The following is a 26,816-nucleotide window of genomic DNA, read 5'->3' on the forward strand; positions in this document are numbered from 1 at the left end:
GGGGCAACTTCAGCTGCCGGGGGTGGGTATAAAACTAAAACGTTACCTGCTCCAGTAGGCTCTACCCTGGATACCTTTCTAGTCTGAGCAGTTTGAGTCAGCTCTAAAGAGCGAGCTGGCTGAAGGGCAGCTGTCTATGGACCTAAGCAACCATTTGCCAATTTCCCCACACAATTCATCCACCCAACGCCCCACTGTCACTGATGCTCTAATTGTACCAGTAGGCAGAGGCTTACGAGCTCTCCATCAGTGATAATCAACCCTGGCTCCTCGCATACCAGTGAAGGGGACCCATCTGCTAAGCGGAAATGAGTAGGGGTTTTACCAATGACTTAACAGGGGCACCCATGGACTTAATCAAGACCAAACGAGAACTTGCGCCAAGTCTCATTGACCCGCAAAAAGGATCATGTTCAGGCCCTGGCAAACATAACAGGGCAATGAATAGTTTCAATTGGGTTTCACTGAAACTCTGCTCAATCTTTGCATCTCCCCTTTGGTGGAGAAAAAAGTGAGTTGGGGAAACAAACATTACAAAGTTATTGACCATATTAATACATTCCCTAAAGCATAATCATCCGGGGCTGGGAAACCCCAGCAAAAATGCTCTAAAATGTAGGAATTTTGGTCCTGCCACATTAATAGGAGCGCTGCCCCCAACTGACAATGTCTCTAATATACTTCTTTACCTTCAGTCGAATTGTTGCCCTTATGTGGGAGTCTTGAGGAATGTTCCTGGTTTGTCTGCAAACCGCTTCAAAACACAGTGATTTGAAAAATAAGTTGCGTCATTGGTTAACAGGCAACTCAGACTTTAGTCTTGTAGAGTTTAAGGACATCCTCGTCGTCCAGAGATTCAAGTGGACTGGTCCCCATATCAAACAATGTAATGGGGACTATGTGGTGAGTAATTGCAGGAACCCGTGTTTAGCTCTGGCTTATCTCACAATGTGCTCTGCTGGCTCAGTGGAATCTCCAAAACAAACGCATTTTTTTTTTACCACTGGGTTACTTTTATAGCCATCTTTATCGCTCTCAGCCTATTAGGTTGGTTCTGCCCTCTAAGAATTTGTAGTAAGGGGTTATAAAGACGAATGAAGCACTCTTGATTGTAGTAAAAGCTATCTGAATTTATTGAGGTACATTGAGATAAAGGAGCCCACATAAAGAGCTGTAACAGGAAAGTGGGATCTGATGATAGGCCGAATGAATATCTATTGTAGAAAAACTTCCCAATATTAGCTAACATTTCTTGCATAAGGGGTAAAGGGTGACAATCAGGATATTTTGATTCAATGATCTTAAATCAACACAAAGCCTTAGATCCCCGTTACTTTTCTTCCGTAAAACCACTGGAGAAATCCATTGTGAGGAATCAATAGGAGCAGTAATACCTTGAGACTGAAGATCATTAAGTACTGCTTTTAAATCATCTCTAATACTCAGTGGTACTGGTCTAACTTTGTGTACAACTGGAACTGCATCATGCTTCAAAATGATTTTATATTCATAGCCCTTAACATTGCCAATCACATCTTTGAAAACATCAGGATAACACTTAGTTAAATTCTCAATGTTACCATGACCAGGTTGCTCAATGACTAAAACTGACAGTGGTAAGTCACCTAAAATTATAGGTAGATCTTGTCCAGGCCATAAAATAATGCCTAGTTTAGCAAGGTCTTTCCAACCAATAATGTCTCTTCCTTTGATATCAACATATATCTTTGTTGTACTGGATCTACCTAAACACTCCAAACTATCCCATAAAAACCCAATGAGATCAATGTCTTGCTCCCCGGAAGCTTTGAGATTTATGTCAGGTGCAAGTAAATTGAATGTGGAAGGCCAAAATTTGTAAAATGCGACATCAGCTAAAATAGTTATGGGAGCTCCTGAGTCTTCCATTAATGGTATAACCATTTTAGCAATGGCTATGTCAGTTAAGGGCCCTTTAATGGGTTTGTCATAACAATCAGGAACTTCCACAGTGACTATTAGGTTGGAGAATCTAGAAGCACAACCTTGAGTATCATCAGTATCCAGAGTAACATTAGATATATTCACTCTGTTAGCTGATGAAAAATTAGCACCACTTCTGCATAGACCCTGAAAATGTCCGAATTTCAAACATTCAGTACATTTTTTCGATAAAGCAGGGCAGTTAGGATTATTTCCTATATGGGATTTAGAACCACATCTGTAAAAGAACGATTGAGTTCTTTGTGATGGATTTCTATAAGTTGTTCTCCTGTTAAATGTTTGTTTAGTGTTAACAGTGTTAGGAATGGACTTGGTATTTATGGCACAAATAGGATTTTCATCTGAAATTGAATTTACATTAGAGGAACCAGAGGATTGGTTAGTAGTATCAGCAGCTTGGACAGCACGAGTGGAGAGAACTTTGTAAGTGACTATAGATCTTTCTATACTTTTGGCAAAATCTATAGTTTCAGCCAAGGTAGGGTTGATGAAAGTAAGGAGACGCACTTGTATCTTCTTTGAGTGACACCAAAAGACAAATTGATCTCTTATGTATATGTCTACGTTGGTACCAAAATCACACTTTTCAGCCAAAACCATGAGTGACACTATGACTTCTACAGATTCATATGGGGATTGTTTGCACATAGCAAAATTAAAGCATTCTAATAAGACACTTGTAGCATCAGAGTACTGTTTGACCATATGTAATTAAGCTTCAATGTAGACATTTCATATGGCATCTTTTTCTATGGGAGGTGGATAGTGTGGTAGGTTTTCAAAAACTCTGCGGCCAGCTGTGCCGAGATTATTTAAAAGTAATTCCAATTTCATTGAGGGTGTATAAACATCTGCATCAATGGCTGTGAGATAATTCTAAAAATCTCTCAGCCATTCAAACCATTTTAATTCAGGTTTTTGTAAGAAAGGGGAGGGTTGAATGACTCCTTGACTTGAACCCATGAAGAAAAATGGAAAATAAACTTAAATGACTAAACTGTACTACTAAAGACTTAAAATAAGTATATGTTAAATATCACTAGTATAGAACTACACACAGTATTTATAGAAATGGTATGGTAAAACTTCCATAATCAAGAATGTTAAAAAATGTGAGCAAGTTAAGTGAGATTGCTTAGAATACTCAAATAGTTGGTGAGTATAGTAGTGTTTAACACATAAGAATGAGCAATTGGAAAAATTAAAAGGTGTGCGAATCACCGTTAAGTAAATTGCAGTGAATTCCAAATATAAAAAGTGTTAAAGGTGTGCGAATTATCGAAAATATTTTCCGGACGCAATCTGTGTACTGAAGAAATATTCGCACTCTGAAAGAGGGGTGTGCGAATCACCGTTGTAGAATAAAAGTATAAAACAATCTCAAAATAACTCACAGTTCCGATGAAAAGTGCCGGGCGGATGCACTAACAGTTCCGATGAAGTTCTTGAAAAGATAACTTAAAGTAGAAGCTTTGTCAGAAAGTTCTCCAATGAAATTACATTGAAGAGGTTGCCGATGCAATTATAATTGAAAAATCTGGTCAGAAACCAGATCTAGGATGGACGCTGTCGATGTGTGACGTCACAACGTCTTCCCAGCATGCCCTGGAGTTTGCAGTGACGCAGATAGCAACTGGTGAACACTCCCACCCACTACGCCGGCCACACGCTTGACCCAGTCTTCTCATCCAGCAAGCACATCTCCTTCAGCCACGCCACCGGACTCCACTGGACCGACCACAGCTGCGTCCACTTCAGCTTCAGGAAAACTGCGACCCACCACCACCCGCAACAGGTTCCCCGCCAGAGCTGGAGCAAGATCACCGCCGAGCAGCTCACCGCCTCCCTCAGCCAGAACACACCCACCAACACAGCGGACCCAAACGAAGCAGCCAGCAACCTCGCCAAGTGGCTGACCGCCTGCGCCGACGACCTCGCACCACTAAAGAACCCTCCCAGCAGACCCGGCAGCAAGAAAACCCCCTGGTTCACCAACAAACTCAAGGAATCCAAGAAGAACTGCTGCACCCTCGAGAAAGCCTGGCGGCTCGACCAGACCACAGACAACAGGACCGCCCTCAAGCACGCCACCCGCACACACCACCAGCTGATCCGCGCCACCAAGAAGTCGGCACTCAAAGAACGACTGGACAACAACGCCCAAGACAGCAAGGAACTCTTCAGCAGCGTCAAAGAGTTCTCCAACCCCAGCGCCGGAAACAACGACATCACTCCCTCGCAAGACCTCTGCGACTCACTCGCCTCGTTCATCCACAGCAAGACCGCAGACATACACAACAGCTTCAACGCACAGACCACGCACCCTACCGCCGAACCAACGCCCGCCACCACCACCCTCTGCAACTGGACCCCGGTCAACACCGAAGACACCACCTGCACGATGAACTCCATCCACTCCGGATCACCAACCGACCCCTGCCCACACCACGTTTTCAACAAAGCCGACGCCATCATCGCACCCCATCTCCGGGACATCATCAACTCCTCCTTCCACACCGCCACCTTCACGGAGACCTGGAAGCACGCTGAGCTTATCGCCCTCCTGAAGAAACCAACGGCAGACCCCACGGACCTCAAGAACTACCGTCCCATCTCGCTCCTTCCCTTTCGGGCCAAAGTCATCGAGAAGACCGTCAACAGACAGCTGGCCGCCTTCCTCGAGACGAATGGATCCCTCGACGCTCGCAGTCCGGGTTTAACCACAGCACGAGACCGCCCTAATCGCAGCCACCGACGGCATCAGAACCCTGATCGACAATGGGGAAACAGCGGCCCTCATCCTCTTGGACCTCTCTGCGGCGTTCGACACAGTCTGCCACCGCACCCTAGTGAAGCGCCTCAGCAACATCGGAATCCGAGAGAAAGCACTGGAGTGGATCATCTCGTTCCTCGCCAGAAGAACCCAGAGAGTCCGCCTCCCCCAGTTCAGATCCGAGGCCACCGAAGTCATCTGCGGCGCACCACAAGATCTTCACTCAGTCCAACTCTCTTCAACGTCTACATGAGCCCCCTCGCAGCCATCGCACGCCAACATGACCTCAACATCATCTCCTACGCCGACGACACCCAGCTGATCCTCTCCCTCACCAACGACCCCACCACCTCCAGAGGCAACCTACACACAGTGATGAAAGACGTCGCTGACTGGATGAGGAACAGCCGCCTTAAACTGAACTCAGACAAGACGGAAGTCCTCATCCTGGGATCATCACCCTCCGCCTGGGACGACTCCTGGTGGCCCCCGGCCCTGGGCACCGCTCCCAAGCCAACGGACCACGCACGCAACCTGGGCTTCATCCTGGACTTCTCCCTGTCGATGACCAGACAAGTCAACGCCGTTTCATCTTCGTGCTTCAACACCCTGCGCATGCTCCGCAAGATCTTCAGATGGATCCCCACCGAAACCAGGAAGACCGTCACCCAGGCACTCGTCACCAGCCGACTGGACTACGGGAACACCCTCTACGCTGGAACCACAGCCAAACTTCAAAAAAGACTCCAGTGCATCCAGAACGCCTCCGCACGACTCATCCTGGACATCCCCCGACACAGCCACATCACCGAACACCTGAGAGACCTGCACTGGCTCCCCATCAGCAAGAGAATCACGTTCAGACTCCTGATCCACGCACACAAGGCTCTCCACGACCTGGGCCCCAAGTACCTCAACGACCGCATGACCTTCTACACGCCCACCCTCCAGCTACGATCAACCAGCCACGCCCTCGCCACCGTACCACGCATCCGCAGAGCCACCGCCGGAGGAAGATTCTTCTCCTACCTAGCAGCCAAGACCTGGAACTCCCTCCCCACCCACCTTCGGCGAACCCAGGACCATCTCTCCTTCAGGAAACAGCTCAAGACCTGGCTGTTCGAGCAGTAACATACACCCCCCCCCCCCCCCCCTCCCCAGCGCCTTGAGACCCTCCCGTGTGAGTAGCGCACTTTATAAATGCCGTGATTGATTGATAGATAGTGTGGCCGAAGGAGAAGATCAGCAAGATTCCACAGAGTGACGCCGATCATGTGGCCAAAGGTGAAGATCAGCAAGATTCCACAGCGATGGAATGAATAGCGCGAGGCAGGTAGGCGATATTTGAAAATAGCCTACTACAACGGTTAACAGTCTTTGAAGCAGGAGATCGTGAAGTAGACGAATTCAGTAGGAATATAAATAAAGAAAATCGTGACCGACCTTATTCCCAGTGGGTTGAAGTCTGTAAATAGGGTTGCAAAGTCCGTAGATATTTGAAAGATCGGTCCGGTGGGCTCCTTAATGGAGAAAAAAAAGATACCGTAGCCAGCAAAATCTGTTCAGAGCCCCACTCCTGCTACCAATGTGTAGTAAGGGGTTATAAAGATGAATGAAGCACTCTTGATTGTTGTAAAAGTTCTCTGAAATTATTGAGGTACATTGAGATAAAGGAGCCCACATGAAGAGCTGTAACAGGATAGATGGTCAGGAGAGATCTAACCACAGAAAGATTCTAAATGACACAACAGTATTCTAATCTTAAAATTCTAAAGATTAAAGGTACAATACGTAAAGAATACTTACAGCATATTACAGAATTCTCAATCAATGGTCCACACAAACACCCCTATCACTAATAGGTTTGCGTCCCTAATGAGCCTTGAGGATACTAAATGACTATCTAGTGCCTGTCCACCAGCTGTAGAAGGCGGAGACTTAAATGATGTTTCCAGCAACTCAGAAGATCTTGTTTCTGTTAGAACTTCATCCCAGGCATGGAAAATTATGGACTTACAGACATATGTTGGAATTTTTCCGGCTTAAGTGCCAAAATGGTCATATGCTGGCCTGGCTGGGGAGGAGCACTGGGAGGGGATGGCCACAATGTGCGGAGACTTAAATGATGTTTCCAGCAACTCAGAAGATCTTGTTTCTGTTAGAACTTCATCCAAGGCATGGAAAATTATGGACTTACAGACATATGTTGGAATTTTTCCGGCTTAAGTGCCAAAATGGTTATATGCTGGCCTGGCTGGGGAGGAGCACTGGGAGGGGCTGGCCACAATGGTTCAAATCTCCAAACATTTCAAAGTTATTTCAAGTTGTAGTCACTTTGGAAGTTGGCGGTTACGGATGTAATTTTGTCTCTTATTAACTTTCATAATCCATTGGTGGAGATGTGTAGTCAAATCTTAATGTTATTCGACGTCATGAAAATCTTAATAACCAGGACCAGATGTACACATTTCATGTTAATGTTGGAGGGGACTTTTATGCAAGCTACAATTTAACACAATGTGATCCTTTTTGGTCTTAGATACCACTCCACCTAGCCAAAAGGTAGACCGTAGGGGCCAGCATCTGTTGTATAACCGTAAGCGGTTTGACCTTTGCAACCGGTCCAAAATTGCGGATGACACAGAGGCACAAATACCAATTTTTAGGTAATGGGGGAAGAAACCTTTAAAGATTATATTTTCCTTTCCAATGGTATTTCAGAGTGTGCGTAGACAGGGGTCACCGCAGAAAATAGATTTAGTGACCACAACCCAAATTAATTAGTAGTACGCCTTCCAGAAGGCACACCCTTACCAGCCTACAAAGGTGTGCATCACCGAACTCCTAAGGACACTGGTCTTAGGCCAAGGGGCAGGTGGTGAATATGAATATTCCGTGTACTGTTACAGTGAAAATCAATCCTAATCCGATTCTTGATCAACTTTTAGCTACCGATTGTCCAGTGGCAGATATGATGGTAGCCTTCGAAAGCCTAAATTGTTCCATTACATTTTTTTTATTGCCTCAGGGAAAAACAACAAATCAAACAAAGTTACCTGATCTGACAGATTGTAGGACGACCAAACAACGATTGCGCCTCACGCTTAAATGGAACCCAAGGGATAGTACCACCATTGCCCTAGCAAGGCACGAGTATAAATCGACCATTGAAAATAGAAAGCATATCCTCATAGAGGAAACCTGGGAAAGTCTGAGAGAGACACCAAGTGCTTCTGGGACACTCTGAATAAAAAAATATTTTTTTAAAAAGGACAGTGGGTGTTAAGAGTAACAGGCTTGGGACCAACATTAGTACAGCTAGTTGGACTAGTCATTTTAAACGTATCTACTCTTCTCAGCATGGTCATTGACCTTCAGGCAGATGAACCCTTACGTTTCCCCTTGATATTAGATTTACTGTTGAAGAGGTGTCCTTAGCTATCGCTACCAGACCTTCTAGAAAGGAACCGAGTCTTGATGGGGTCCAAACTCAGCTTTATAAGTAACATCTCTTTAACTGTTAACTCCAATGTCTTGAATAATAATGTACTCCACAGGTACCAGACCTGCTGGAAACTAGCTGTTCTAGTCTCTATTTAAGAAAGGCAACCAACAGGACCTCTGCTGCCACTGCCCAATATCTCTCTGGGATTTGGTAGTAAAAGTTGTTTGCAAAATCATCCTGCCTAGGATAGAGTTCTGGGTTCAGCAGTCTGGTGCTATCAATATGCACATTGAGAAGGATTGGGGACGCAGGAACAGTACGTTAATTTGAGCTTACTGATAAAGTATACAACTGCAAAAAAAGGGTGCCCCACTTTTCCCATTTATGGACTTATGTAGTGGCTTTTATTGTATGAACCGTTCCAAACTAGCTCCTCTAAGCCGTGATGGGTGTGGCCCAGCCTTCGATTTATTTCTTATTTTACATCCATTATAGTGATGGGTGTCAGCAATGGTTAGGAATGACACAGAGGTGGAGTGCACCAACACTTTTCGGCTGTCCAGAGGCGTAAGACAGGGTTGTGTCCTAGAGTCGAAATTTGTTTCTTTAATACATAAATGGCCTGACACCTTTTCTAACAGCTAAGGGACTGGATCGCCCAAAGGTAAATTCAACACGATTTCCAGCTTTGTTCTATACAGATGATGAGGCTACTCTCTTGCACGCCTAGCGGTTTATGGGGGCTTATTAAGAACTTTGCTGTGTTTATGGAAAATTCAGATCTCAAAACCAACAGATCTAAAACCTGTTACATGGTGTACGGGAAACAAAGTATCACGGTTAGACCCATATCCATGAAAGGCAACCTCATTACTAGGGTGACTGAATTCCCCTACCTTGGAGTCACCTTTGACACTAGAAGCTGTTTTTTTACCCGGCATTTCAAAACTATGTCTTTGTTTTAACTGTTCACTTGGGGCCCTGCATGATGTGCCGTGAAATGTTAGTAGCAAACCAGTTTTACCCCTTTTAGAAATATATAAAATCAAATGTGTACCTGTTCTGACTTATGGGGCCGAAATATAGGGCTTCAGGATTGTTTCAGGTTACAACAGGAGGAAAATTGCTTTTGCAGCCGCCTGCTGGGAGTAAGCCCAAGTAGCCTACATTACTTTTTACAAAAGGAACTGGGCTTTCCAGATGGGGCTGGTTTTTAAGGGGCTCGCCCCACTCCTCCCCTGGACCTTGATTGGAGTGATCAGAAAGCATTGTTAACCCATGATGTTATCACCAATTGTTTTGTTTATGATCATGGGATCAGGAACTGTGGCTGAGTTACGTCAAGAAAACTGCAGAAGTACTAGGCAGGCTCGAACTGTTTACATCACCACACACTATTACGCAAGGCAAGCGAACCAAGGTGAGGGAGATGTAATTGAATTTTGCAACTGCCAATTGGGAGAGTAGAGATCTGACCAAACCTACTGTGAGAGATTCAGCTGCAATTCAAGCGGACACGAGCACTGAACCATATTGGTCTATTTTGACAAATGCATGGAAATGGGCTCTTCTGACCAAATTTAGTCCAAGTATCATCCGAAGCCACCTTTGCTTCCCGCTAGGGAAGTTTGATATAAAATCAATCTTGATCTGTCCGTCTGATGAATCCTACCCTCAATCCTTGGTATGCTTTTTTTCTTTTTTCTGTAAATTTATCAGGCGTCCAGACGTAAGCACCTGCCACCTGTTCTAAAATTTTGTAGATTTTACCACAATAGACCTGCTTTAAATTTTCTTCGTATGTAATCTGATCCACTTGTGTGTCATGCAGTAGGAGGATTCCAGAAAATTGCTCCTGCGCAATAGAAAATTAATGGAGAGTCAATGAGGTTTATTAATGTGACTGCATTTTATTTCTTCTCGCAATTTCCAATTACAACAAATTCTTTTTATCGGATATTTTAACTTCAGAAAGTTACTGCTTGACTCCGTTTTAGAAATAAATTTACTTTTTAATTGATTTTGACTCACTTAATTTTAAATATTTTATTGTGCCTAGTTGTCCCAATCATTTCAGAATACAGATTGCCAGCCACACACTTAATCAAATCCTCTATTTTTGAGGGAACAAACCAAGAGAAACTTCCTGGTTCGTCCGGGTATATCACTATAACCCTTTTATTATTTATTTATTTGTTATCTTTTTTTGTTTTGATGTATGAAAAAGACACCTTATTGTTTTCTATTTTGCTCGATAAATGCTTATTTACAACTCACAGTTATTTACAATTCACAGTTATTTACAACACAAAAACATACACATAACTGGTTGTATATACAAAGTTATTTGCTTTGATATATATACACTCAAATATTCATAATATGAAGACAAAATCATTCATAGTTACTTAAAGACAAGAGTCAAAAGTATAAACTCGAAAATTAGAATAGACAATTGATGACAATCATAAATCAGTGAACTACAGGTTATTGTAGTAAGCTCAAGAAAGAAGAAATAGACTTTAAATTCATTCAGTCTATTCAACAAATAAATGTCTAATCTTTTTTACGTCAACGCGTTTCGAATCCGGTATGTCAACTCTACGGATTCTCATCAGGGCTCTGCCTTAATACGGGGTATCTGCAACTGTATAAAGCAAAGCTTGTTTTAGCTACATTTGTGATAATTGTTTCAGCTTCCAACTACATTTAAATCATGTTCCTCTTATTACCTGTTAAACCAGCCATCGCCGGTCAGGGTTAGAGTGTTGGTCCTGACTGAGTTTCTTTTCGATATCTAAAAATAAATATAGGTGTCATGACCTATTTTATCTTGCTTTCTTTGAGCAGAACAGGGGCACATGTGTTGTAAACTGTGTAACTATGAATGATTTTGTCTTCATATTATGAATATTTGAGTGTATATATATATATATATATATATATATATATATATATATATATATATATATATATATATATATCAAAGCAAATAACTTTGTATATACAACCAGTTATGTGTATGTTTTTGTGTTGTAAATAACTGTGAATTGTAAATAACTGACAAAATAGAAAACAAAAAGGTGTCTTTTTCATACATCAAAACAAAAAAAGATAACAAATAAATAAATAATAAAAGGGTTATAGTGATATACCCGGACGAACCAGGAAGTTTCTCTTGGTTTGTTCCCTCAAAAATAGAGGATTTGAGTAAGTGTGTGGCTGGCAATCTGTATTCTGAAAGGTTTATTAATGGTCCAGCTAGCCCCACGTCCGAGGACCTGACTCCCCCATTCTCCAATAGTTGTCCCAATCAGGCATTTTAAAGACAAATGGTTGACATGTTGTGAGTCTTTCCTGTTTAACATGGAATTCTTGCATGAAAATGTGCTGTATATTTTATGATTATAATTGTATAATTGAATAAAGATGTATTTGATGGTTATAATTCAGATGAATAGTAGTTCATTGAACTGTAGCATGCTGCCAGAATTTTACCACATTATCTGGAGTTTTTGCAACCTTCTTCCTCCTCTTCACACACCCTTTCAGAAAGACTTAAAGGATCTACTAACTCCAGTAACGAAAACAGAATTCTTCACTTTGTACACAACAGTAAATCCCTAAAATGCGTTTAAAGAGCCTGCTTCGAAAGACGCTTCTGAAGATTATTCAAAAGAGATGATTAAATAAATAATTGTAACTCTCTGTGCTGGCACCAGTGCTGTACGAACTGAATTAACACAATGCCTTCTTGTGCGCCTTCCAATAAACCACTCTCCCTGGTAAACGCAGTGCAACGTGTACCTGGCCAGGTGGTTTCAGGAACCGGAAGTAGCCTGCTTACCACTGGTCGATTAAACACTGTAGGTGCGGCCAGCGTTTGATACCTTGAGAAGAGGCTATGAAAACGCCAGCACAGCCTTGTCATCTTTTATAGGTCCTGAAACCAAGCTAGTCGGAGGTTGGTTTTACAAACCTTTCTGAGAGGCTATGATAATAATAGCCCAATTTGTTTGTCTGTAGCAGGTAAGAAAACAAAGCTCGTGTGGAGGGTTGGCTTTAAAACGGAGAGCTGCCAAAAATGTTAAAAGGCTGTTAAGTACAGACGTTCAATGGTTTACAAAGGCACATTTTGGCAGGTCATGTAATGGATAACCACTTAAAATCACTCACTAGCTACAAGCGGGAAAACTTTGAACTTTGCTTGGACACTGTTGTCTATGCCAAAATCTGGTGACACTTAGTGACCCTGATGTAACTATGTGTTGTATCTAATAATGCAACAGAGATTCCAGATTATTTCCAAGTGACAGACAATCTAAGCATTGCATGAATCTAAATCTTGGAGCCTCTCCGGCGCTATGACCATAAAGTGGTTTAAAAGTCTTTAACAGGATTAAATATATTAGGGCCACTGGGAAGTGAGGCTGTGCAATTGTGGTGTTTCCCTAGTCAAACACTCTATACATAACCGATATCCTGTGGCATGATCTGCAGATATAAGAAAAAAATCGTTTCCAGTTCAATCAAGAGTTATTAAGATTGCCACACAAGGAGGGCAGTGCTGTGCCCAACAATTTGCGAAAGTTATCTAGTCGCCTTCAGCAGTTAATTACTGCAACGAGTCATTTGATGAAGTGATAATGTATCCCTGGTAGGGTAAAGATCCTAGTTTTGATAGTTTGGGTGGGCTTTCGTCTGCAACAGGAAACACAAACATTAAATTCTTAAATGTAATTCAAAAATGGATAATCAAATGATTACTTCTTTTTCATTATTCTTTTTCTTCTCCAATAACAAAATCATGTTCACATCATGAACACTGATCTCAAAACTGCAGTGTTTAAAGAAGACAAAAGAACTATCACAAATAAGTTGCACGTCGTTTTAAGGTTTCATGTCTTGAATTATAAGGCAGGTGCAAGGTACATATGTAGATAATAAACACGAAGCATACATACTGTTCTATGGAGCTGTTCAAGGACTCATGGTGGCTGTTGCCAACAGAAGTGAGTACACATCCTACAAGCAAGTTAATATACAAGAAGTTAATATGTTTAACTATATTAAATTACTTGAGACAGGATAATCCAAATCAACAAGCAGATAACGTAATTGAGGAATGGTAAGGCATTGCGCCAGAAGAGATCACAAAAAGTGATATGTGCAGGTTAGCGGTTCGTAAATACGTAAGGATGCTAGGACTTTCTCCTAAGCACAACAAGAGGTCAACAACATTCAGCTGCCACCATGCGTTATGAGAAACAATGGTTCACTATGAACTCATTAATGTACAAGTTTATTCGTTCAATAGCTACTCAATTGCTGGAAACAACTAATGTGAAAGGTATTGAGAAACGTTAGCCTCTGTAACAAATTCCTTTTAATTTTGAAAGCAAGGACAAAAAAACCGCAAAACAGCAGTGTCTCCAGTGATCACACACTTGAAGAAAAACAGTAACTGTGAGTATGTGGGCCTATAAACAGGGAGCAAACGACTGTGCTCCAAATAATGGAGCTCAGCATAAATATTTTTTATGAATCGCAACTCAGTCCATTAGTGTTGTGATGTCGGCAATGTTTCAAGTTCATATACTGTTGTTTATGTCATCACCAGGACAGAGACAATGAAGGACAACTATTAAGGGTGACAGAACATGCGCAAAGATGTCGAGTAGTCAAGATCAATAGTAAGAGGCCAGTATACAAAAGGGAACAGACACTAGGGGTTGGACTTGAAACAGTAGCCCTCACAGTGGAAGACAAGCATTTGCAATGCAATAGGTCTCGCATTAGGAAAGTTTGAGATATTGGTCTTGTAAATTACCATTTTTTTAAATTTATATGTTGTTTTTGAAAATAGCTAAATTAATAGCTTTGTCATTTACAATGCCAATAGTTATAACTTTCGCAAATGTGACACCTATAGCATGTTTTGTATTTACGTGACTTAAATGTATTGATATTACAAATAACAATGGCTTTTAATTTTTTTAAATAAATAATACTTAAATAAAAGTGATTGTAATTTATAATGGCAATAGCTTAAACTTTTGTAAAGAACTTTTGTGAAGATTATGTTCAGTGTATTTTATTAAGACGAAAATCCAAGAACAGAAGTGAAATATTAACATCTTTTTGTGACATTTGTAATAAAGCTTGAAACATTGAGAGAACATATTTGAACCAGTGGTGCTGTGGTTGTGCTGAGTGGTGCTGTGGTTGCGCTGAGTGGTGCTGTGGTTGCGCTGAGTGGTGCTGAGTGATGCTGTGGTGGTGCTGAGTAATGCTGTGGTGGTGCTGAGTGGTGCTGTGGTGGTGCTGAGTGGTGCTGTGGTTGCGCTGAGTGGTGCTGTGGTTGCGCTGAGTGGTGCTGTGGTTGCGCTGAGTGGTGCTGTGGTTGCGCTGAGTGGTGCTGTGGTTGCGCTGAGTGGTGCTGTGGTTGCGCTGAGTGGTGCTGTGGTTGCGCTGAGTGGTGCTGTGGTTGCGCTGAGTGGTGCTGTGGTTGCGCTGAGTGGTGCTGTGGTTGCGCTGAGTAGTGCTGTGGTGATGCTGTGGGGTGCTGTGGTGATGCTGTGGGGTGCTGTGGTCATGCTGTGGGGTGCTGTGGGGGTGCTGAGTGATGCTGTGGTGGTGCTGAGTGGTACTGTGATGGTGCTTCGCGGTGCTGTGGTGGTGCTTCGCAGTTTAGATGGGTGAGGGAGGTGGGGGGTAGCATGGCTCGGAAGGAGGCAGAAAGGGGATGGGTACAGGAGGGGCGCTGGTGGGGGGTGGCATCCTGGGTTGCGGGGTTTCAATGGAGGTGGAGGAATGGGGGGCAGTCAGCGGTGCGCGGGAGGAGTGGGGTGCTTGCAGGAGACATTACATTAAGGGGGTGGTCGCAGCAGGGGCCTTTCAACCTTCTGAGGATGTTTGGGTTGGGGTGCAGTTCGGCGGGCGATGGGAGGACAGGGCGGGGGTCGGGCACGGTCTGTTCCAGAGTGGGACCACCAAAATAAAAAAAGAAGTCAGGAGGTATTTTGGAGTGTTTACCCTGGAAGCAATTAATACACGTAAACATTGATTTGAAATAGTGTGGAGCAGTGGAGTAGAAAGTGATTTATTTGGTCTGTTTTTTGATTGTGGAGTTCTGAATCTTTGCCTACACACAACCACCTCTCTAAAAGGTCTGTGACTTGTGGCACATGTCATCCTGAGAGTCGTTTGTGGACCGAGTGATCTTGGCTCAGTTTATAGGTCCATACTAGGATGGACCCCTGGACACCAGAGGAAGACAACCCCAACCACCAAGGTTTTGGCCCAGCAGCTCCTGCATATGCTGTGTCCCACCCAAACGGGGTCTGCCAACTAGTAAGGAATCAAAGGTAAAGAGGCCAAATGTGCTGGAATAACAAGCAAACACAAAACCAGGAGAATAGAAAGGAAGCAAACACAAGCTTGCGCCACTAGAGCAAGAACAGTGTCAAGATTAAGAAGCATAGTCGGCCTACAGCAAGCATTTACAAAACGAACAGGGCTCATGTATGGGGGCAGAGAATGAAAATATTGCGAGCATCCTGCGAATTTGCAAACTGGCAACTGAACTAAGTGTTTTGATTGCTGTATCACTTTTTTTTTTAGAAGCTGAATGGGGAAGAGAATTAGGTTTATGAAACTGGCAGAATGCTGCATTAAAAATCGGTGTTAGAGTGTCACTTTATTAAATATTATTTTTTAGTAGTCAGTGTTTTTCAGGGAAAAACATTAATATGCTTCCGAAAATGGGACAGTGTGATCCCATGTGTGATTTTGTGTGTCTTTATGGATCGTACATCTGAAAAAAATATAATGTAAAGCCTTCCGAGGCAACATTATGTAAGGTCTATTTTACACGTGCTTGCTTAGTTATAGAGCAGAAACATTATATAAGGTATTTTCAAGCTGTGCCTGAGACGCAGAGACAACATTATATAAGACTCGTACAATCTGCTTACGAAGGTCAGGCTCTATTCTGTAGGGCACTGCCTATCTCTGCGTGAGGCAAGGCCCTTCCTATCAGCGCTCACGACACAGCTGCAGGATTGTGAAAAGGTGCTTTGTGTCTTTGCCTACAATGGTTGTTGTTCGTTCTCAGACATCGAGGTGTCTGTGCCCCACCTCACCAAACACACAGGAGAAAAGCTTCAGGGTTTGGATGGACGGCTTGGATAATTACTTTTGGTCCTGAATGCCTACATCTTCCTTTATGTGTTTATTTATTATTTTTGGGTATAGCAATGGAATAAAGCACATTCAAAAATCAAAAACTGTCAAAACACAGAGATCTGGTGTTGGCTACTGGCCTTTTGCCTTTGCCAGTGGTTTTGTTGTCCGTGAATAGTTTTTCAGTGAAAATACAACTTGTACGTAAACAAACGTTTTCTAAAAGTCTATAAATACATGTATTTTATTCCTTTGCTATCCCAGGTCCCGAATTTTATGAAGACATTGAAGAAACTGAAAGCAAGCAGGGGTGTAATAATCTGGTTTACTTTCTGTAGTTTCTACTCTTAGCCCCTCGGACAGACCTTCATAAACAAACAGAAGGCGAGAGAGAGGCTAATGCAACAAGCAATGTCCTGAGCAAATGGTGGGGGCCTGAAGCAGTGGAGTGGGAGAGGTGAGGGGGGAGTCACGGGGAGATTAAGGGACAGAGGGGCACGGCCTGGCGGCCGTGAAGTGCAGGCGGGGGGCGGGGAGCAGAGCCTTTGAAGAGCCAGAGTCACGGCCTGCAGCCGTGAATAAGTGAAGTGAATAATATGGGGAGGAGAACTGGCAGGCTGATAGGCAGAAGGCTCAGGCAAGCTCGTGCACGAGACGTGCACTTCCCAAAATCCGCTGGGGAGAGCCCTTGGCCTTAAGTAGTGGTTTAGCTGAATTAGGGCTCTTTTTCCTATTCCTCCGGAATAGGAAAGGGGCGAGCCCTAAAAAACTAAAAGAATTTATCAAGGAGAAACCGAGCTAGTCTAAGTATCCTGTTAAAGAGAAGATTACTTTCGATTTGAGAGCATAGAACTGTGAAATAAAGTCGAAATGTGCGCAATATTATATATACATATACACACACGAATAAAAATACAAAATAAAAAAACACGTTGAGCCTCTGAATGAAAAGCATACTCACACCCATCAAGAAGTCGGGCAGTGGGACTTAATCTTTACGAAACAATGGAGGAGGCAAGTATTCAGTCCATCAAAAATGGTGTTTGCGACCTTCACTGTATGGAAGGACTTCCACTATGCACATCCTCACAAATTAGCAAAAAAGATGTCTGCAACACTGCAGCATTGCTCTTAGTGACAGCAAATTTGGAATTTAGCACAATAACAGCGATACAGTATATTCTAAATTAACAAAAAGCAAAACTTAGACCAAAGTGAGTATTTGGCGTCCCAAACATGCACGATCCGGGCAAGATTCAACAGTCTGACAGACCCCACGTTTGCCATGAATTCGGATGGAGCCGGCAGATCATGCAAAACGGGGGTGACAACAAAGAGATGCTACTGCCATGCATTTATACCCTTTTGGTTTGTGAATTGTTGGACCATGTTGCTTAAAAATTTAGGACTTCTACCACTGCTGTGTCACACTTTGGGAAGTATTAAAGGTAATTCAGGGAGGAACCTAATACTTACATGCGAGAAAAAAAAAAACACATGCTGCGTATGTCCCGTGTTAGGATACAAAGCTATTTTCTGGAAAATTCCAAATAAGATGCACTTTTGCCTACTAAATAAAGATTTATCATCAATTATCTCACTGTGCATCCGAGCTTTTAGTAAACTAATGCCACTAGTCAACCCTCTTGCCAACTACAGAAGGAAGAACACACTGAATGCTATAAAAAGGGATGGGTCAGAGCTGGACAGAAGTTGCATACCTGTTGTGAACCATTGCATGTGCCAATCCGCCGAAGCCCCAGCTCCCTCACCTCGTTCAGAGGTGGAGGAAAACTTGTGAGGTTCCGCTAGTGGACACACAGCTAGCACTACTTGTTGGAAAACTCTAGCTAGCTTCTCAGTTTTCCAAGCTCACCCTAATTAAGGTGCGCTTTCTGATATTTTTTTCTTTCTGGGCCCTCCACACAAGGCCTGGTGATGGTGATCCGAGGTATGAAAAATTACCAAAAAGTCCTTTACGTTGGGAGGAAACTGCCAGCATGCCAGAGACTTTTTGAGTTTTACTTCTGTTTATAAGCTGGCCCCCAGTTTAGTGTTCGTTTCACAAAAACAAAATAATGATGAGGAGATCATAACAGTCCGGTGAGCCTTTTGGGGTTACTCTTCTCGTAAAGTGCCTGCTGGAGAAGTGGGGAAGTCATCATAGCACAGCGGTGTGGGCTGCCTCGGAGACTTCCACCATCATGGTGTTTGCCAACCTGTCAACGAAAACCTCAACCACTTCCTAACCCTTCAGCTATGCTCATAGTAGAACTACTCTACCACAAGGGACTCTGCTGACTTCAAATATTTGTGGTGTGGGCAGGGGCACCATAGAAGCTGGAGTGCACACTGTCTTCAAGCTCATCAGGCCAAGAAATCTGAATAGCATTCAAAAAGTGGATACAAATGAATCTATTCTCAACTGTCGTTTATTGAATTAAAAGAGAATTCCCGCTTTTCGATCATGTTACAGACCCCCCAAACTTCTCTGAATGTTACTTTGACAGGAGTTCCTTAAGTGGAGTGATCAACGATTGTCATGATGCAAAGGATTCAATGTGCAACTCCATCCAAGTTACTGCAAGAGCCACCTATGGGTGTAGAGGATCTGGAACCACCCTAGCCATCTATGCAGATGGATCTGGAAATGGCAAACAAGCTAATGGCTCTGGCTGGAGCCCCTCATCCATGAGTGCAAAGCAAGGCCTCAAGAGCCCATCATTAGAAGCACACGGGTCTGAACACCACATAAATCAAAGATCCAGAATGGTTTGGTAGATCCACCCATGTGGGTAATGATGGGGTCTGATGTCAGCACCTATGCTTCTGTGAGCGTTTCACCCCTAGGGCTCCGTCTATGCCGCACTTGGGTACATATTTCACAGTGCTGGTGCAGAAGGTTCATGGGAGTCGCAGGGGCTTGACATGCCTAGCAATCTTGCGCTCATGTGTGCAAATGGTCGTCAGAACCCCACCCACGATGCAAAGGAGGCTTGTCTTACCCACACAGGAAATCAATGGCCCCTTGGCATAGACATAGTAGTCTCACAGGTCACTCCAGCTCTTAGGTAATCTCTAAGTGGGTGCCAAATGTATTAAGGCCGAGCAGAGGGGGGCTGTCATAGCACAGATTTCGCAGGTGGTATCTGAACAGATCGGGCTGCCCAACCAAGCAGTAACGAGCGGGCAACATTTACTGTACCAATGTAAAGAAATCTCTCACTTTGTCAGCAGCAAAGCAATAGCCGTGAACTTAACAAGATTCGTATTTAACCCAATTATGAATCGTGTGCGATAATTTATTGTTAATCGGCGAAGCGATGGCAACTTTTCAAAGTGAAACCATTCCCCAAGGAGTAAAACAAACAAAGGCGAGACTTTACGTTTCTGACATTAACCCCTGCTCACATAGAAAGGCTCGAAAGAAGTTATTTTAGGAGAGAGGAAAAAAACTAATAAAATCTGCTAAATCAGAGGTGCGCCTGACCGCCTCGCCCGAAGACATGCATGCTGTGTATGTAGGAGCAAAAAGCTTGCTAATAGGTTTTGTCCAGCCCCGAGCAGAGTGCTCTCCTGTGCCACAACGGCATTCCTACTCCCATCCTACTCTGAAATATAATGCCTTCAGGCTTCAGCAGAGGAAGCCGCCACGTCAGAGGGGGACCAGGCCTACCAATCGATTGCTGATCTCGAATGTATTCACGCTCTCACTAGTGACACCTGCGCTAACTAGGAAGAGGGCAAATGTCCGGGTTGGTGAATGCTGTTTGCCACATCGATGGCAAACACAAGCTATGGTATACTGTAAATACGGTAGGACATCCCTTTTATATCTGTCGGGCCGTTTATGACACTCTGGTGAGATCCTTAACAGACGAATATACAAATTACTATAGCATTCACTGGCTTTGCAATGCTTCAACCGTAGTTACCTGCAATGGTAGAACGCTCAATTTCCCGGGACCTTACGTGACTATCTCATACAGTCCAGGGTTTTACTTTACATCCTGGGACTTCTAGTCTTGTTGATCACAATGGTAAAACTTGCACTATAAGTCCCAGAATGCAAAGCAAAAACAGAATGAATGCGCTACCCCTGCATAGAACTGGAAATTTTAAACAGCGCCCCGCAGAACTGCCTAGGGTCAACTATTGTGTTCTGATTCAATAACGGGAGTCACACAAGATCTTAACACAACAGGAGCACTACAATCAGCATAGGGAGTGGCTCTGACATCTTAAAATAGGTGTGGTTCCCACTTAAACTAAGCGTGACCCCAATCCTGCTTGAGCCGGATGCATGCACACAAAAGGGATCAGTTCATTTTGTACATTCTGAATCTCACAATTATTTCCAAGAGAGATGCAATCTTTTAGATACCGGTCACAAGTAGGAAACTTCCGCAATGGGAGAGACTGGAGTACTAGACAGACTACGTAGAGTAAAAGCAGGGTGTATTAAAAAAGGTAGTTAAGGTGATGGAAGTTATAGGTCATGATACACATTCCTGGAAGTCTACAGGCAAAGGGGGATCTCAGAATTTTAACACACCCACGTCTCGGGTGGTTACGCTGAAACAAAAAGATGCTGTGCAGTGATGGATCTAATCTAAGAACCTGACAGGTACCGGTGGGAAGCACCTGAGGGTATTTGGCATGCAGTCAATCAGTCTGAAAGATAGTGTCTTACTTCTTAATCCAAGTTGGCAAGACATTTTGCACACAACGGACACTGGGTGGCTCAAGTATCTGGCAGGTAAAGCAAGTTGCGGTGTCCTTAACATAGCAGAAAAAAAACAGGCTGGGGCATCCAAATGCCCTACGAAAAAGACATTGTAATACTTTTCGTAGCAGGCAGTGCAGTCTGGGGCTGCACAAAACTGTTAAGTGTTGGAGATTTCCTGGATGCTGCAGGGAGTGTAGAGTAATGAGGTTCCTGGAAGGGAATATTCTGCAGCAGGGGAGTTCCCTGGAGCTGTCAGACACTGCAGGTTGGGAAGGTCCTATGGATCTGCAAAGTAATACTGTCTGCACCTGCTGGCCTCTCTTACCTGCGCAAGACCGGGTCTTCCATATTTTGAGCAGAAGGATGATAATAGCCGCCAGGTGAGACAGATCTCCAGTAAGTCTGAAGACGTTCATGCTGAGGGGGTTGCTGCGACCGGGGCCCTGATGAAATAACGCTGACTGACTGCACACCTGGCAATGAAAGGGCCCGGTTCCGTACTGCAGCTGGGGTAGGTCTGAAAATGGCGAGCGACGAGCGACGTGGCCCGGGGACGTGGCCAAACATAGGAAGGTGGAGAGAGGACTCTTGGAGCGCACCGCCCCCTCGGGACGCACAGCAGCATAGCGGACATCTTGAAATGGATCACATTGGCAAAAATAGTGTCCCAATGAGGTTTCAAGAGTGACTAAATTACCGCATAAAACATGTAAACTGTGAGGTATTTATGATTAACGTTTACTGGAGTCAATTTGTTTCAGTATCACTTGACAAGGAAATAACATATGAATATAATTGTATTACTTATCAATATCAAGAAGCAATACTGTTAGAAAACGGCAAATATTTAAGGAACGAGTAAGTATTAAGAGCGTGTTTTGTTATTGTTTAATTATTGATTCTTTGTGTATGTTTTATTTAAATTACCACTTATTTAGACCCTACTTCTGTTTCGTAATGGCCACTTTATTACGCAGACCTGTTGTCTGGTTGCCTAGGCAATTACCAAGCGTGCTTTCCTTTCGATCGGAGTTACAGTAGCGGCCATCTTGCACTGTCAAGGATTTTCACAAAAAATATATTGTTTAAAAATATCCCATTTGAAACAGCCTTATTTTGATTGTTTGCCAAACACCACATTTAAGTAATAGTTTCCAATAGCGGTCTCACAATTAAATTACTATTGTATCCCTTATACTCATCTTGTAATCATCTCGTGAGTATTTTCAATGTTAGCAATCATTATTAGCTTCGATAAATCGGAATTCCTAATGATTTTGGTAAGAACTGATTGAGGTCACGCCAGCAAAAGTCTTTCGCGAGACTTGTCATTCGAGCTCCCTAGACGTCAATCAGAGCTCACCGAAATTCAGACGTGCAGCAAGTCTAGTGGAAAAGGAACGTAGCCAATGAACGCAGCAAATGGAGTCAGCCGTACAAATCATATGCAGAGTAGCATGAGGGCGTTACAGTGAAATTAACATTTTGGGGGTATAATCATTACTAAACTCCTTTTGTCTAAAAAAACCCCCAAAAAACTTCCTCGCCTTTAAATTTCAGACATGGCAAAATTATGAATACAGAAACAGAGGCATTATATAACATACTATTAAGAACACAATACAACTCTCCATAATATTTGAGTTAGTTAATTTGACAAAAAACACGTGCAAAATCCTTGGGTCTGTTACGTGCAGAATATTGATGAATACAAGATAATACAAGATAATTAAGCCATAGAGTATAACACACAGACTTAACTGTGGTAAATTCCCTGTTCAAGATGAAACACCTCACTCACCAGAGGTGACATGATTCAGCATATGGGATTCTCCTCCCAAAGAAACAAGCATTTGCAATGCAATAGGTCTCGCATTACGAAAGTTTGAGCTATTGGTATTGTAAATGACATTTTTTTTATTTATGTGTTGGTTTTGAAAATAGCAACATGAATAGCTTTGTCATTTACAATGCCAATAGTTATAACTTAAGCAAATGTGACACCTATAGCATTTGTAATGCAATATGTGGTGTATTTACGTGACTTAAATGTACTGATATTACAAATAACAATGGCTTTTATTTTTTATGAAATAATTGTATTTTATTGTGACAAAAATCCAAGAACAGAAGTGAAATATTAACATCTTTTTGTGACATTTGTAATAAAGCTTGAAACATTCAGAGAACATATTTGAGCCAGTTGTTGTTGAATGGTTGCACAGATTGATGCTGTAGTGGCGCTGAGTGATGTTGTGGTGGCGACGAGTGATGCTGTGGCGTTCAGTGATGCTGTGGTAGAGCATAGTGATTTGTGGTGCCCCTGAGTGATGCTTTGGTGGTGCTGAGTGATTCTGTGGTGATGCGATAGATAGATAGAGTTAGTGTGACAGATAGATAGAGTGAGTGCGATAGATAGAGTGAGGGCGATAGATAGAGGGTGGGTGATAGATAGATAGAGGGAGGGTGATAGATAGAGTGAGGGCGATAGATAGATAGATAGATAGATAGATAGATAGAGTGAGATGGATAGATAGATAGATAGATAGATAGATAGATAGATAGATAGATAGATAGATAGATAGATAGATAGATAGACAGAGTGAGGGCGATTGATAGATAGATCGCGTGATGGCGATAGATAGAGTGCGATAGATAGACAGATTGAGTGAGGGAGATAGATAGATAGAAAGATAGATAGAGTGAGGGTGATAGATAGATAGAGTGAGGGCGATAGATAGATAGAGGGTGATAGATAGATAGATAGAGTGAGGGCGATAGATAGAGTGAGGGCAATAGATAGAGTAAGGGCGATATATAGATAGAGTGAGGGCGATAGATAGATAGATACATAGATAGATAGATAGAAAGATAGATAGATAGAGTGAGGGCGAAAGATAGATAGATAGACAGAGTGAGGGCGATAGATAGATAGATAGATAGATAGATAGATAGATAGATAGATAATGTAATTATGTGGCATGTAATTATGTGGTACTGAGTGGTATTTAGAGTGTATGTTGCGTTGAGCTCAGTGTAAAGATGTAATAATACTGATGCTTATAAAGCGCGAACAGCTACCTCTGGAGAGGTGTCCCGGCGCTAGCGAAACCTACAGCAAGGAGCGAACCGACGGGAGGAAGAGAGGATTATTGCATAAAAAACCAGGTTTTTAGGAGCTTCCTAAAACTGGCTTCTGTCGTGGCGGATTGGAGGGCAGGGTATTCCACAGTTTCGCCGTGCCGGCCGAGAAGGACCTGCCTCCAAGTCTAGCTTTCCTCACACGCGGTACAGTTAGCTTGAGCAGGGAGTTGGAGCGCAGCTCTCGTTTTTGGAGGTAGTGGGGGAGTCGGAGTTTTAGATAGTTGGGACACTTGCCTTTTAGCGCTCTGAAGGCAAGGGTAAGCACCTTAAACTTAATTCTGCTAGCCACTGGCAGCCAATGCAGCTCGTGCAGATGCGGAGAGATGTGCTGTCTGAAAGGGACACGTTTTATCAATCTCGCAGCCGCATTCTGCACGATCTGTAAGCGTTTTACCGCATATTTGGGCAAACCAAGATAGAGGCCGTTAGAATAGTCAAGTCGAGATGTTATTGTTGCGTGAACAACCGTTTTTCGACATTCAAAAGGTAGCAGAGGCAGAAATTTCCGCAAATTTCTGAGTTTGTGCAAGCAGCCAGCGGTGAGCTGTTGAATATGCGGCAAAAAAGACAGGTTCTCATCCCATCTTACTCCTAGATTTTTAGCATGGGTTCCAGGAGAAGGGGCAGGGCCCATTTCTGTTGGCCACCACAGGTCTGGAGGGGGATGTTTGAGATTTCCGAAGAATAGCACCTCCGTTTTGCTCGCATTCATTTTGAGCTTATTAGTGTTCATCCATTTGGCCACGTCTCAAGACAACCCCTGATTTTACTGAAGGCTGCCTCAGACGTGTCTGTATATGGGAAGACTAGTTGGGTGTCGTCCGCATAAGATATTGCCTTGACCCCCCAATTGGCAATCAAGGTAAAAAGCGGGGCCAAATAGACATTGAACAACAGAGGGCTAAGTGCCGACCCCTGAGGAACACCACACCAGAGGTTTTTAGGTCCAGAGGAGAAAGGACCCAGGGCTACTTTCTGGGAGCGATTAGTGAGGTAGGATAGTAGCCAAATAAGTGCTTTGTCTCCAAGCCCAATGTCCTTGAGCCGAGTCAGCAGTCTGCTATGATCTACAGTATCAAAAGCAGCGGAAAGATCCAGGAGCACCAGCATAGCTGATGCCCCTGAATCTAAGGACCAACTGATTGACTCGGCAACCTCAATACGGGCCGTCTCGCTGCTGAAGCCGACCCTAAAGCCAGACTGAGTTTCGTGTAGGGCACCGCTTTCTTCAACAAAATTGTTTAACTGCCGTTGGATCATTTTTTCAAACATTTTGCCGGGGGCTGCAAGGAACGAGATGGGTCGGAGATTGCTCAGATCATCCGGTGCTCCTTGGGGTTTTTTTTTCAGCGGTAGAAGAGTGGCCTGTTTCCAACAGTCTGGAAACGTGCCAGTTGCGATGGACGTGTTCCAAATATGTAAGAGGGGAACTGCGATTGCCTCAGACATTAATTTCCACAGTTTAGGTGGACAAGGATCATCAGGAGCTCCGGATTTACATTTTTGTATTTCTTTCAAAGCCTCCGAGAAAGTAATAGGCTGAAATTGATTTAGGGGGGTGGTAGGAAGCTCCGAGACTCCCAGCTCATCCATTAATGTCGGCTCGGGGTCCGTAAAAGTATCATACACTTTTAATATTTTGGTGTCGAAATAGTCTGATATGGATTCACATAGTTTTACGGATGGGATGATGTCCATCTCAATAGCTCTGGGTATGTAGCATATAATTGTGTGGCGTGTAATTATATAGCACTGAGTGGTATTGTGTGGAGTGTGTGTTGTATTCAGTAGAGTGTAATTATGTGGTGTGTAATTATGTTGCACTGAGTGGTATTTGGAGTTTATGTTTTGTTGAGCGCAGTGTAATTATGTAGCATATAAATATGTGGCACTGAGTGGTATTGTGTGGAGGGTATGTTGCATTGAGTGCAGTGTAATTATGTAGCATATAATTATGTGGCACTGAGTGGTATTGTGTGGAGTGTGTGTTGCATTCAGTAGAGTGTAATTATGTGGCGTGTAATTATGTGGCACTGAGTGGTATTTGGAGTGTATGTTGCATTGAGTGCAGTGTAATTATGTGGCGTGTAATTATGTGGCACTGAGTGGTATTTGGAGTGGTGGTTGTGGTGGTGGAAGTGGTGGTGGACATGGTGGTGGTGGATGTGGTGGATGCGGTTGTGGTGGCCTCAGTGGGGATAAATGTGGTGGTGGTGGACGTGGTAGTGGTGGACATGGTGGTGGTGGATGTGGTGGTGTTGGTGGAGGACATGGTGGTGGTGGATGTGGTGGTGGTGATGGTGGATGTGGTGGTGGTGGACATGGTGGTGGTAGACGCAGTGGTGGTGGACGTGGTGGTGGTGGACATGCTGGTGGACGTGAAGGTGGACATGCTGGTGGACGTGGTGGTGGTGTACATAGTGGTGGTGGATGTGGTGGTGGTGGATGTGGTAATGGTGGATGTGGTGGTGGATGTGGTGGTGGTGGTGGACATGGTGGTGATGGGTGGTGGACGTAGTGGTGGTGGATATGGTGGTGGTGGTCTTGGATGTGGTGGT

At 43.5% G+C, this 26,816-nt stretch overlaps 1 protein-coding gene across 1 annotated transcript in view; it reads right to left on the reverse strand.

Annotated features, from left to right (window-relative positions):
* KDELR2 (KDEL endoplasmic reticulum protein retention receptor 2) overlaps positions 1-21,666 on the reverse strand; it is a 109,374-nt gene extending 87,708 nt beyond the window's left edge. The window contains exon 1 of the mRNA XM_086940754.1: positions 21,440-21,666. Within this exon, the coding sequence (XP_086796880.1) occupies positions 21,440-21,530 (91 nt within the window). The 5' untranslated portion in view covers positions 21,531-21,666. The remainder of the gene's footprint in view (positions 1-21,439) is intronic.
* Between the last annotated feature and the right edge of the window lie 5,150 nt (positions 21,667-26,816).

This window comes from Lissotriton vulgaris, chromosome 10 (genome assembly GCF_964263255.1).
Source record: "Lissotriton vulgaris chromosome 10, aLisVul1.2, whole genome shotgun sequence".
Taxonomy (NCBI): Eukaryota; Metazoa; Chordata; class Amphibia; order Caudata; family Salamandridae; genus Lissotriton; species Lissotriton vulgaris.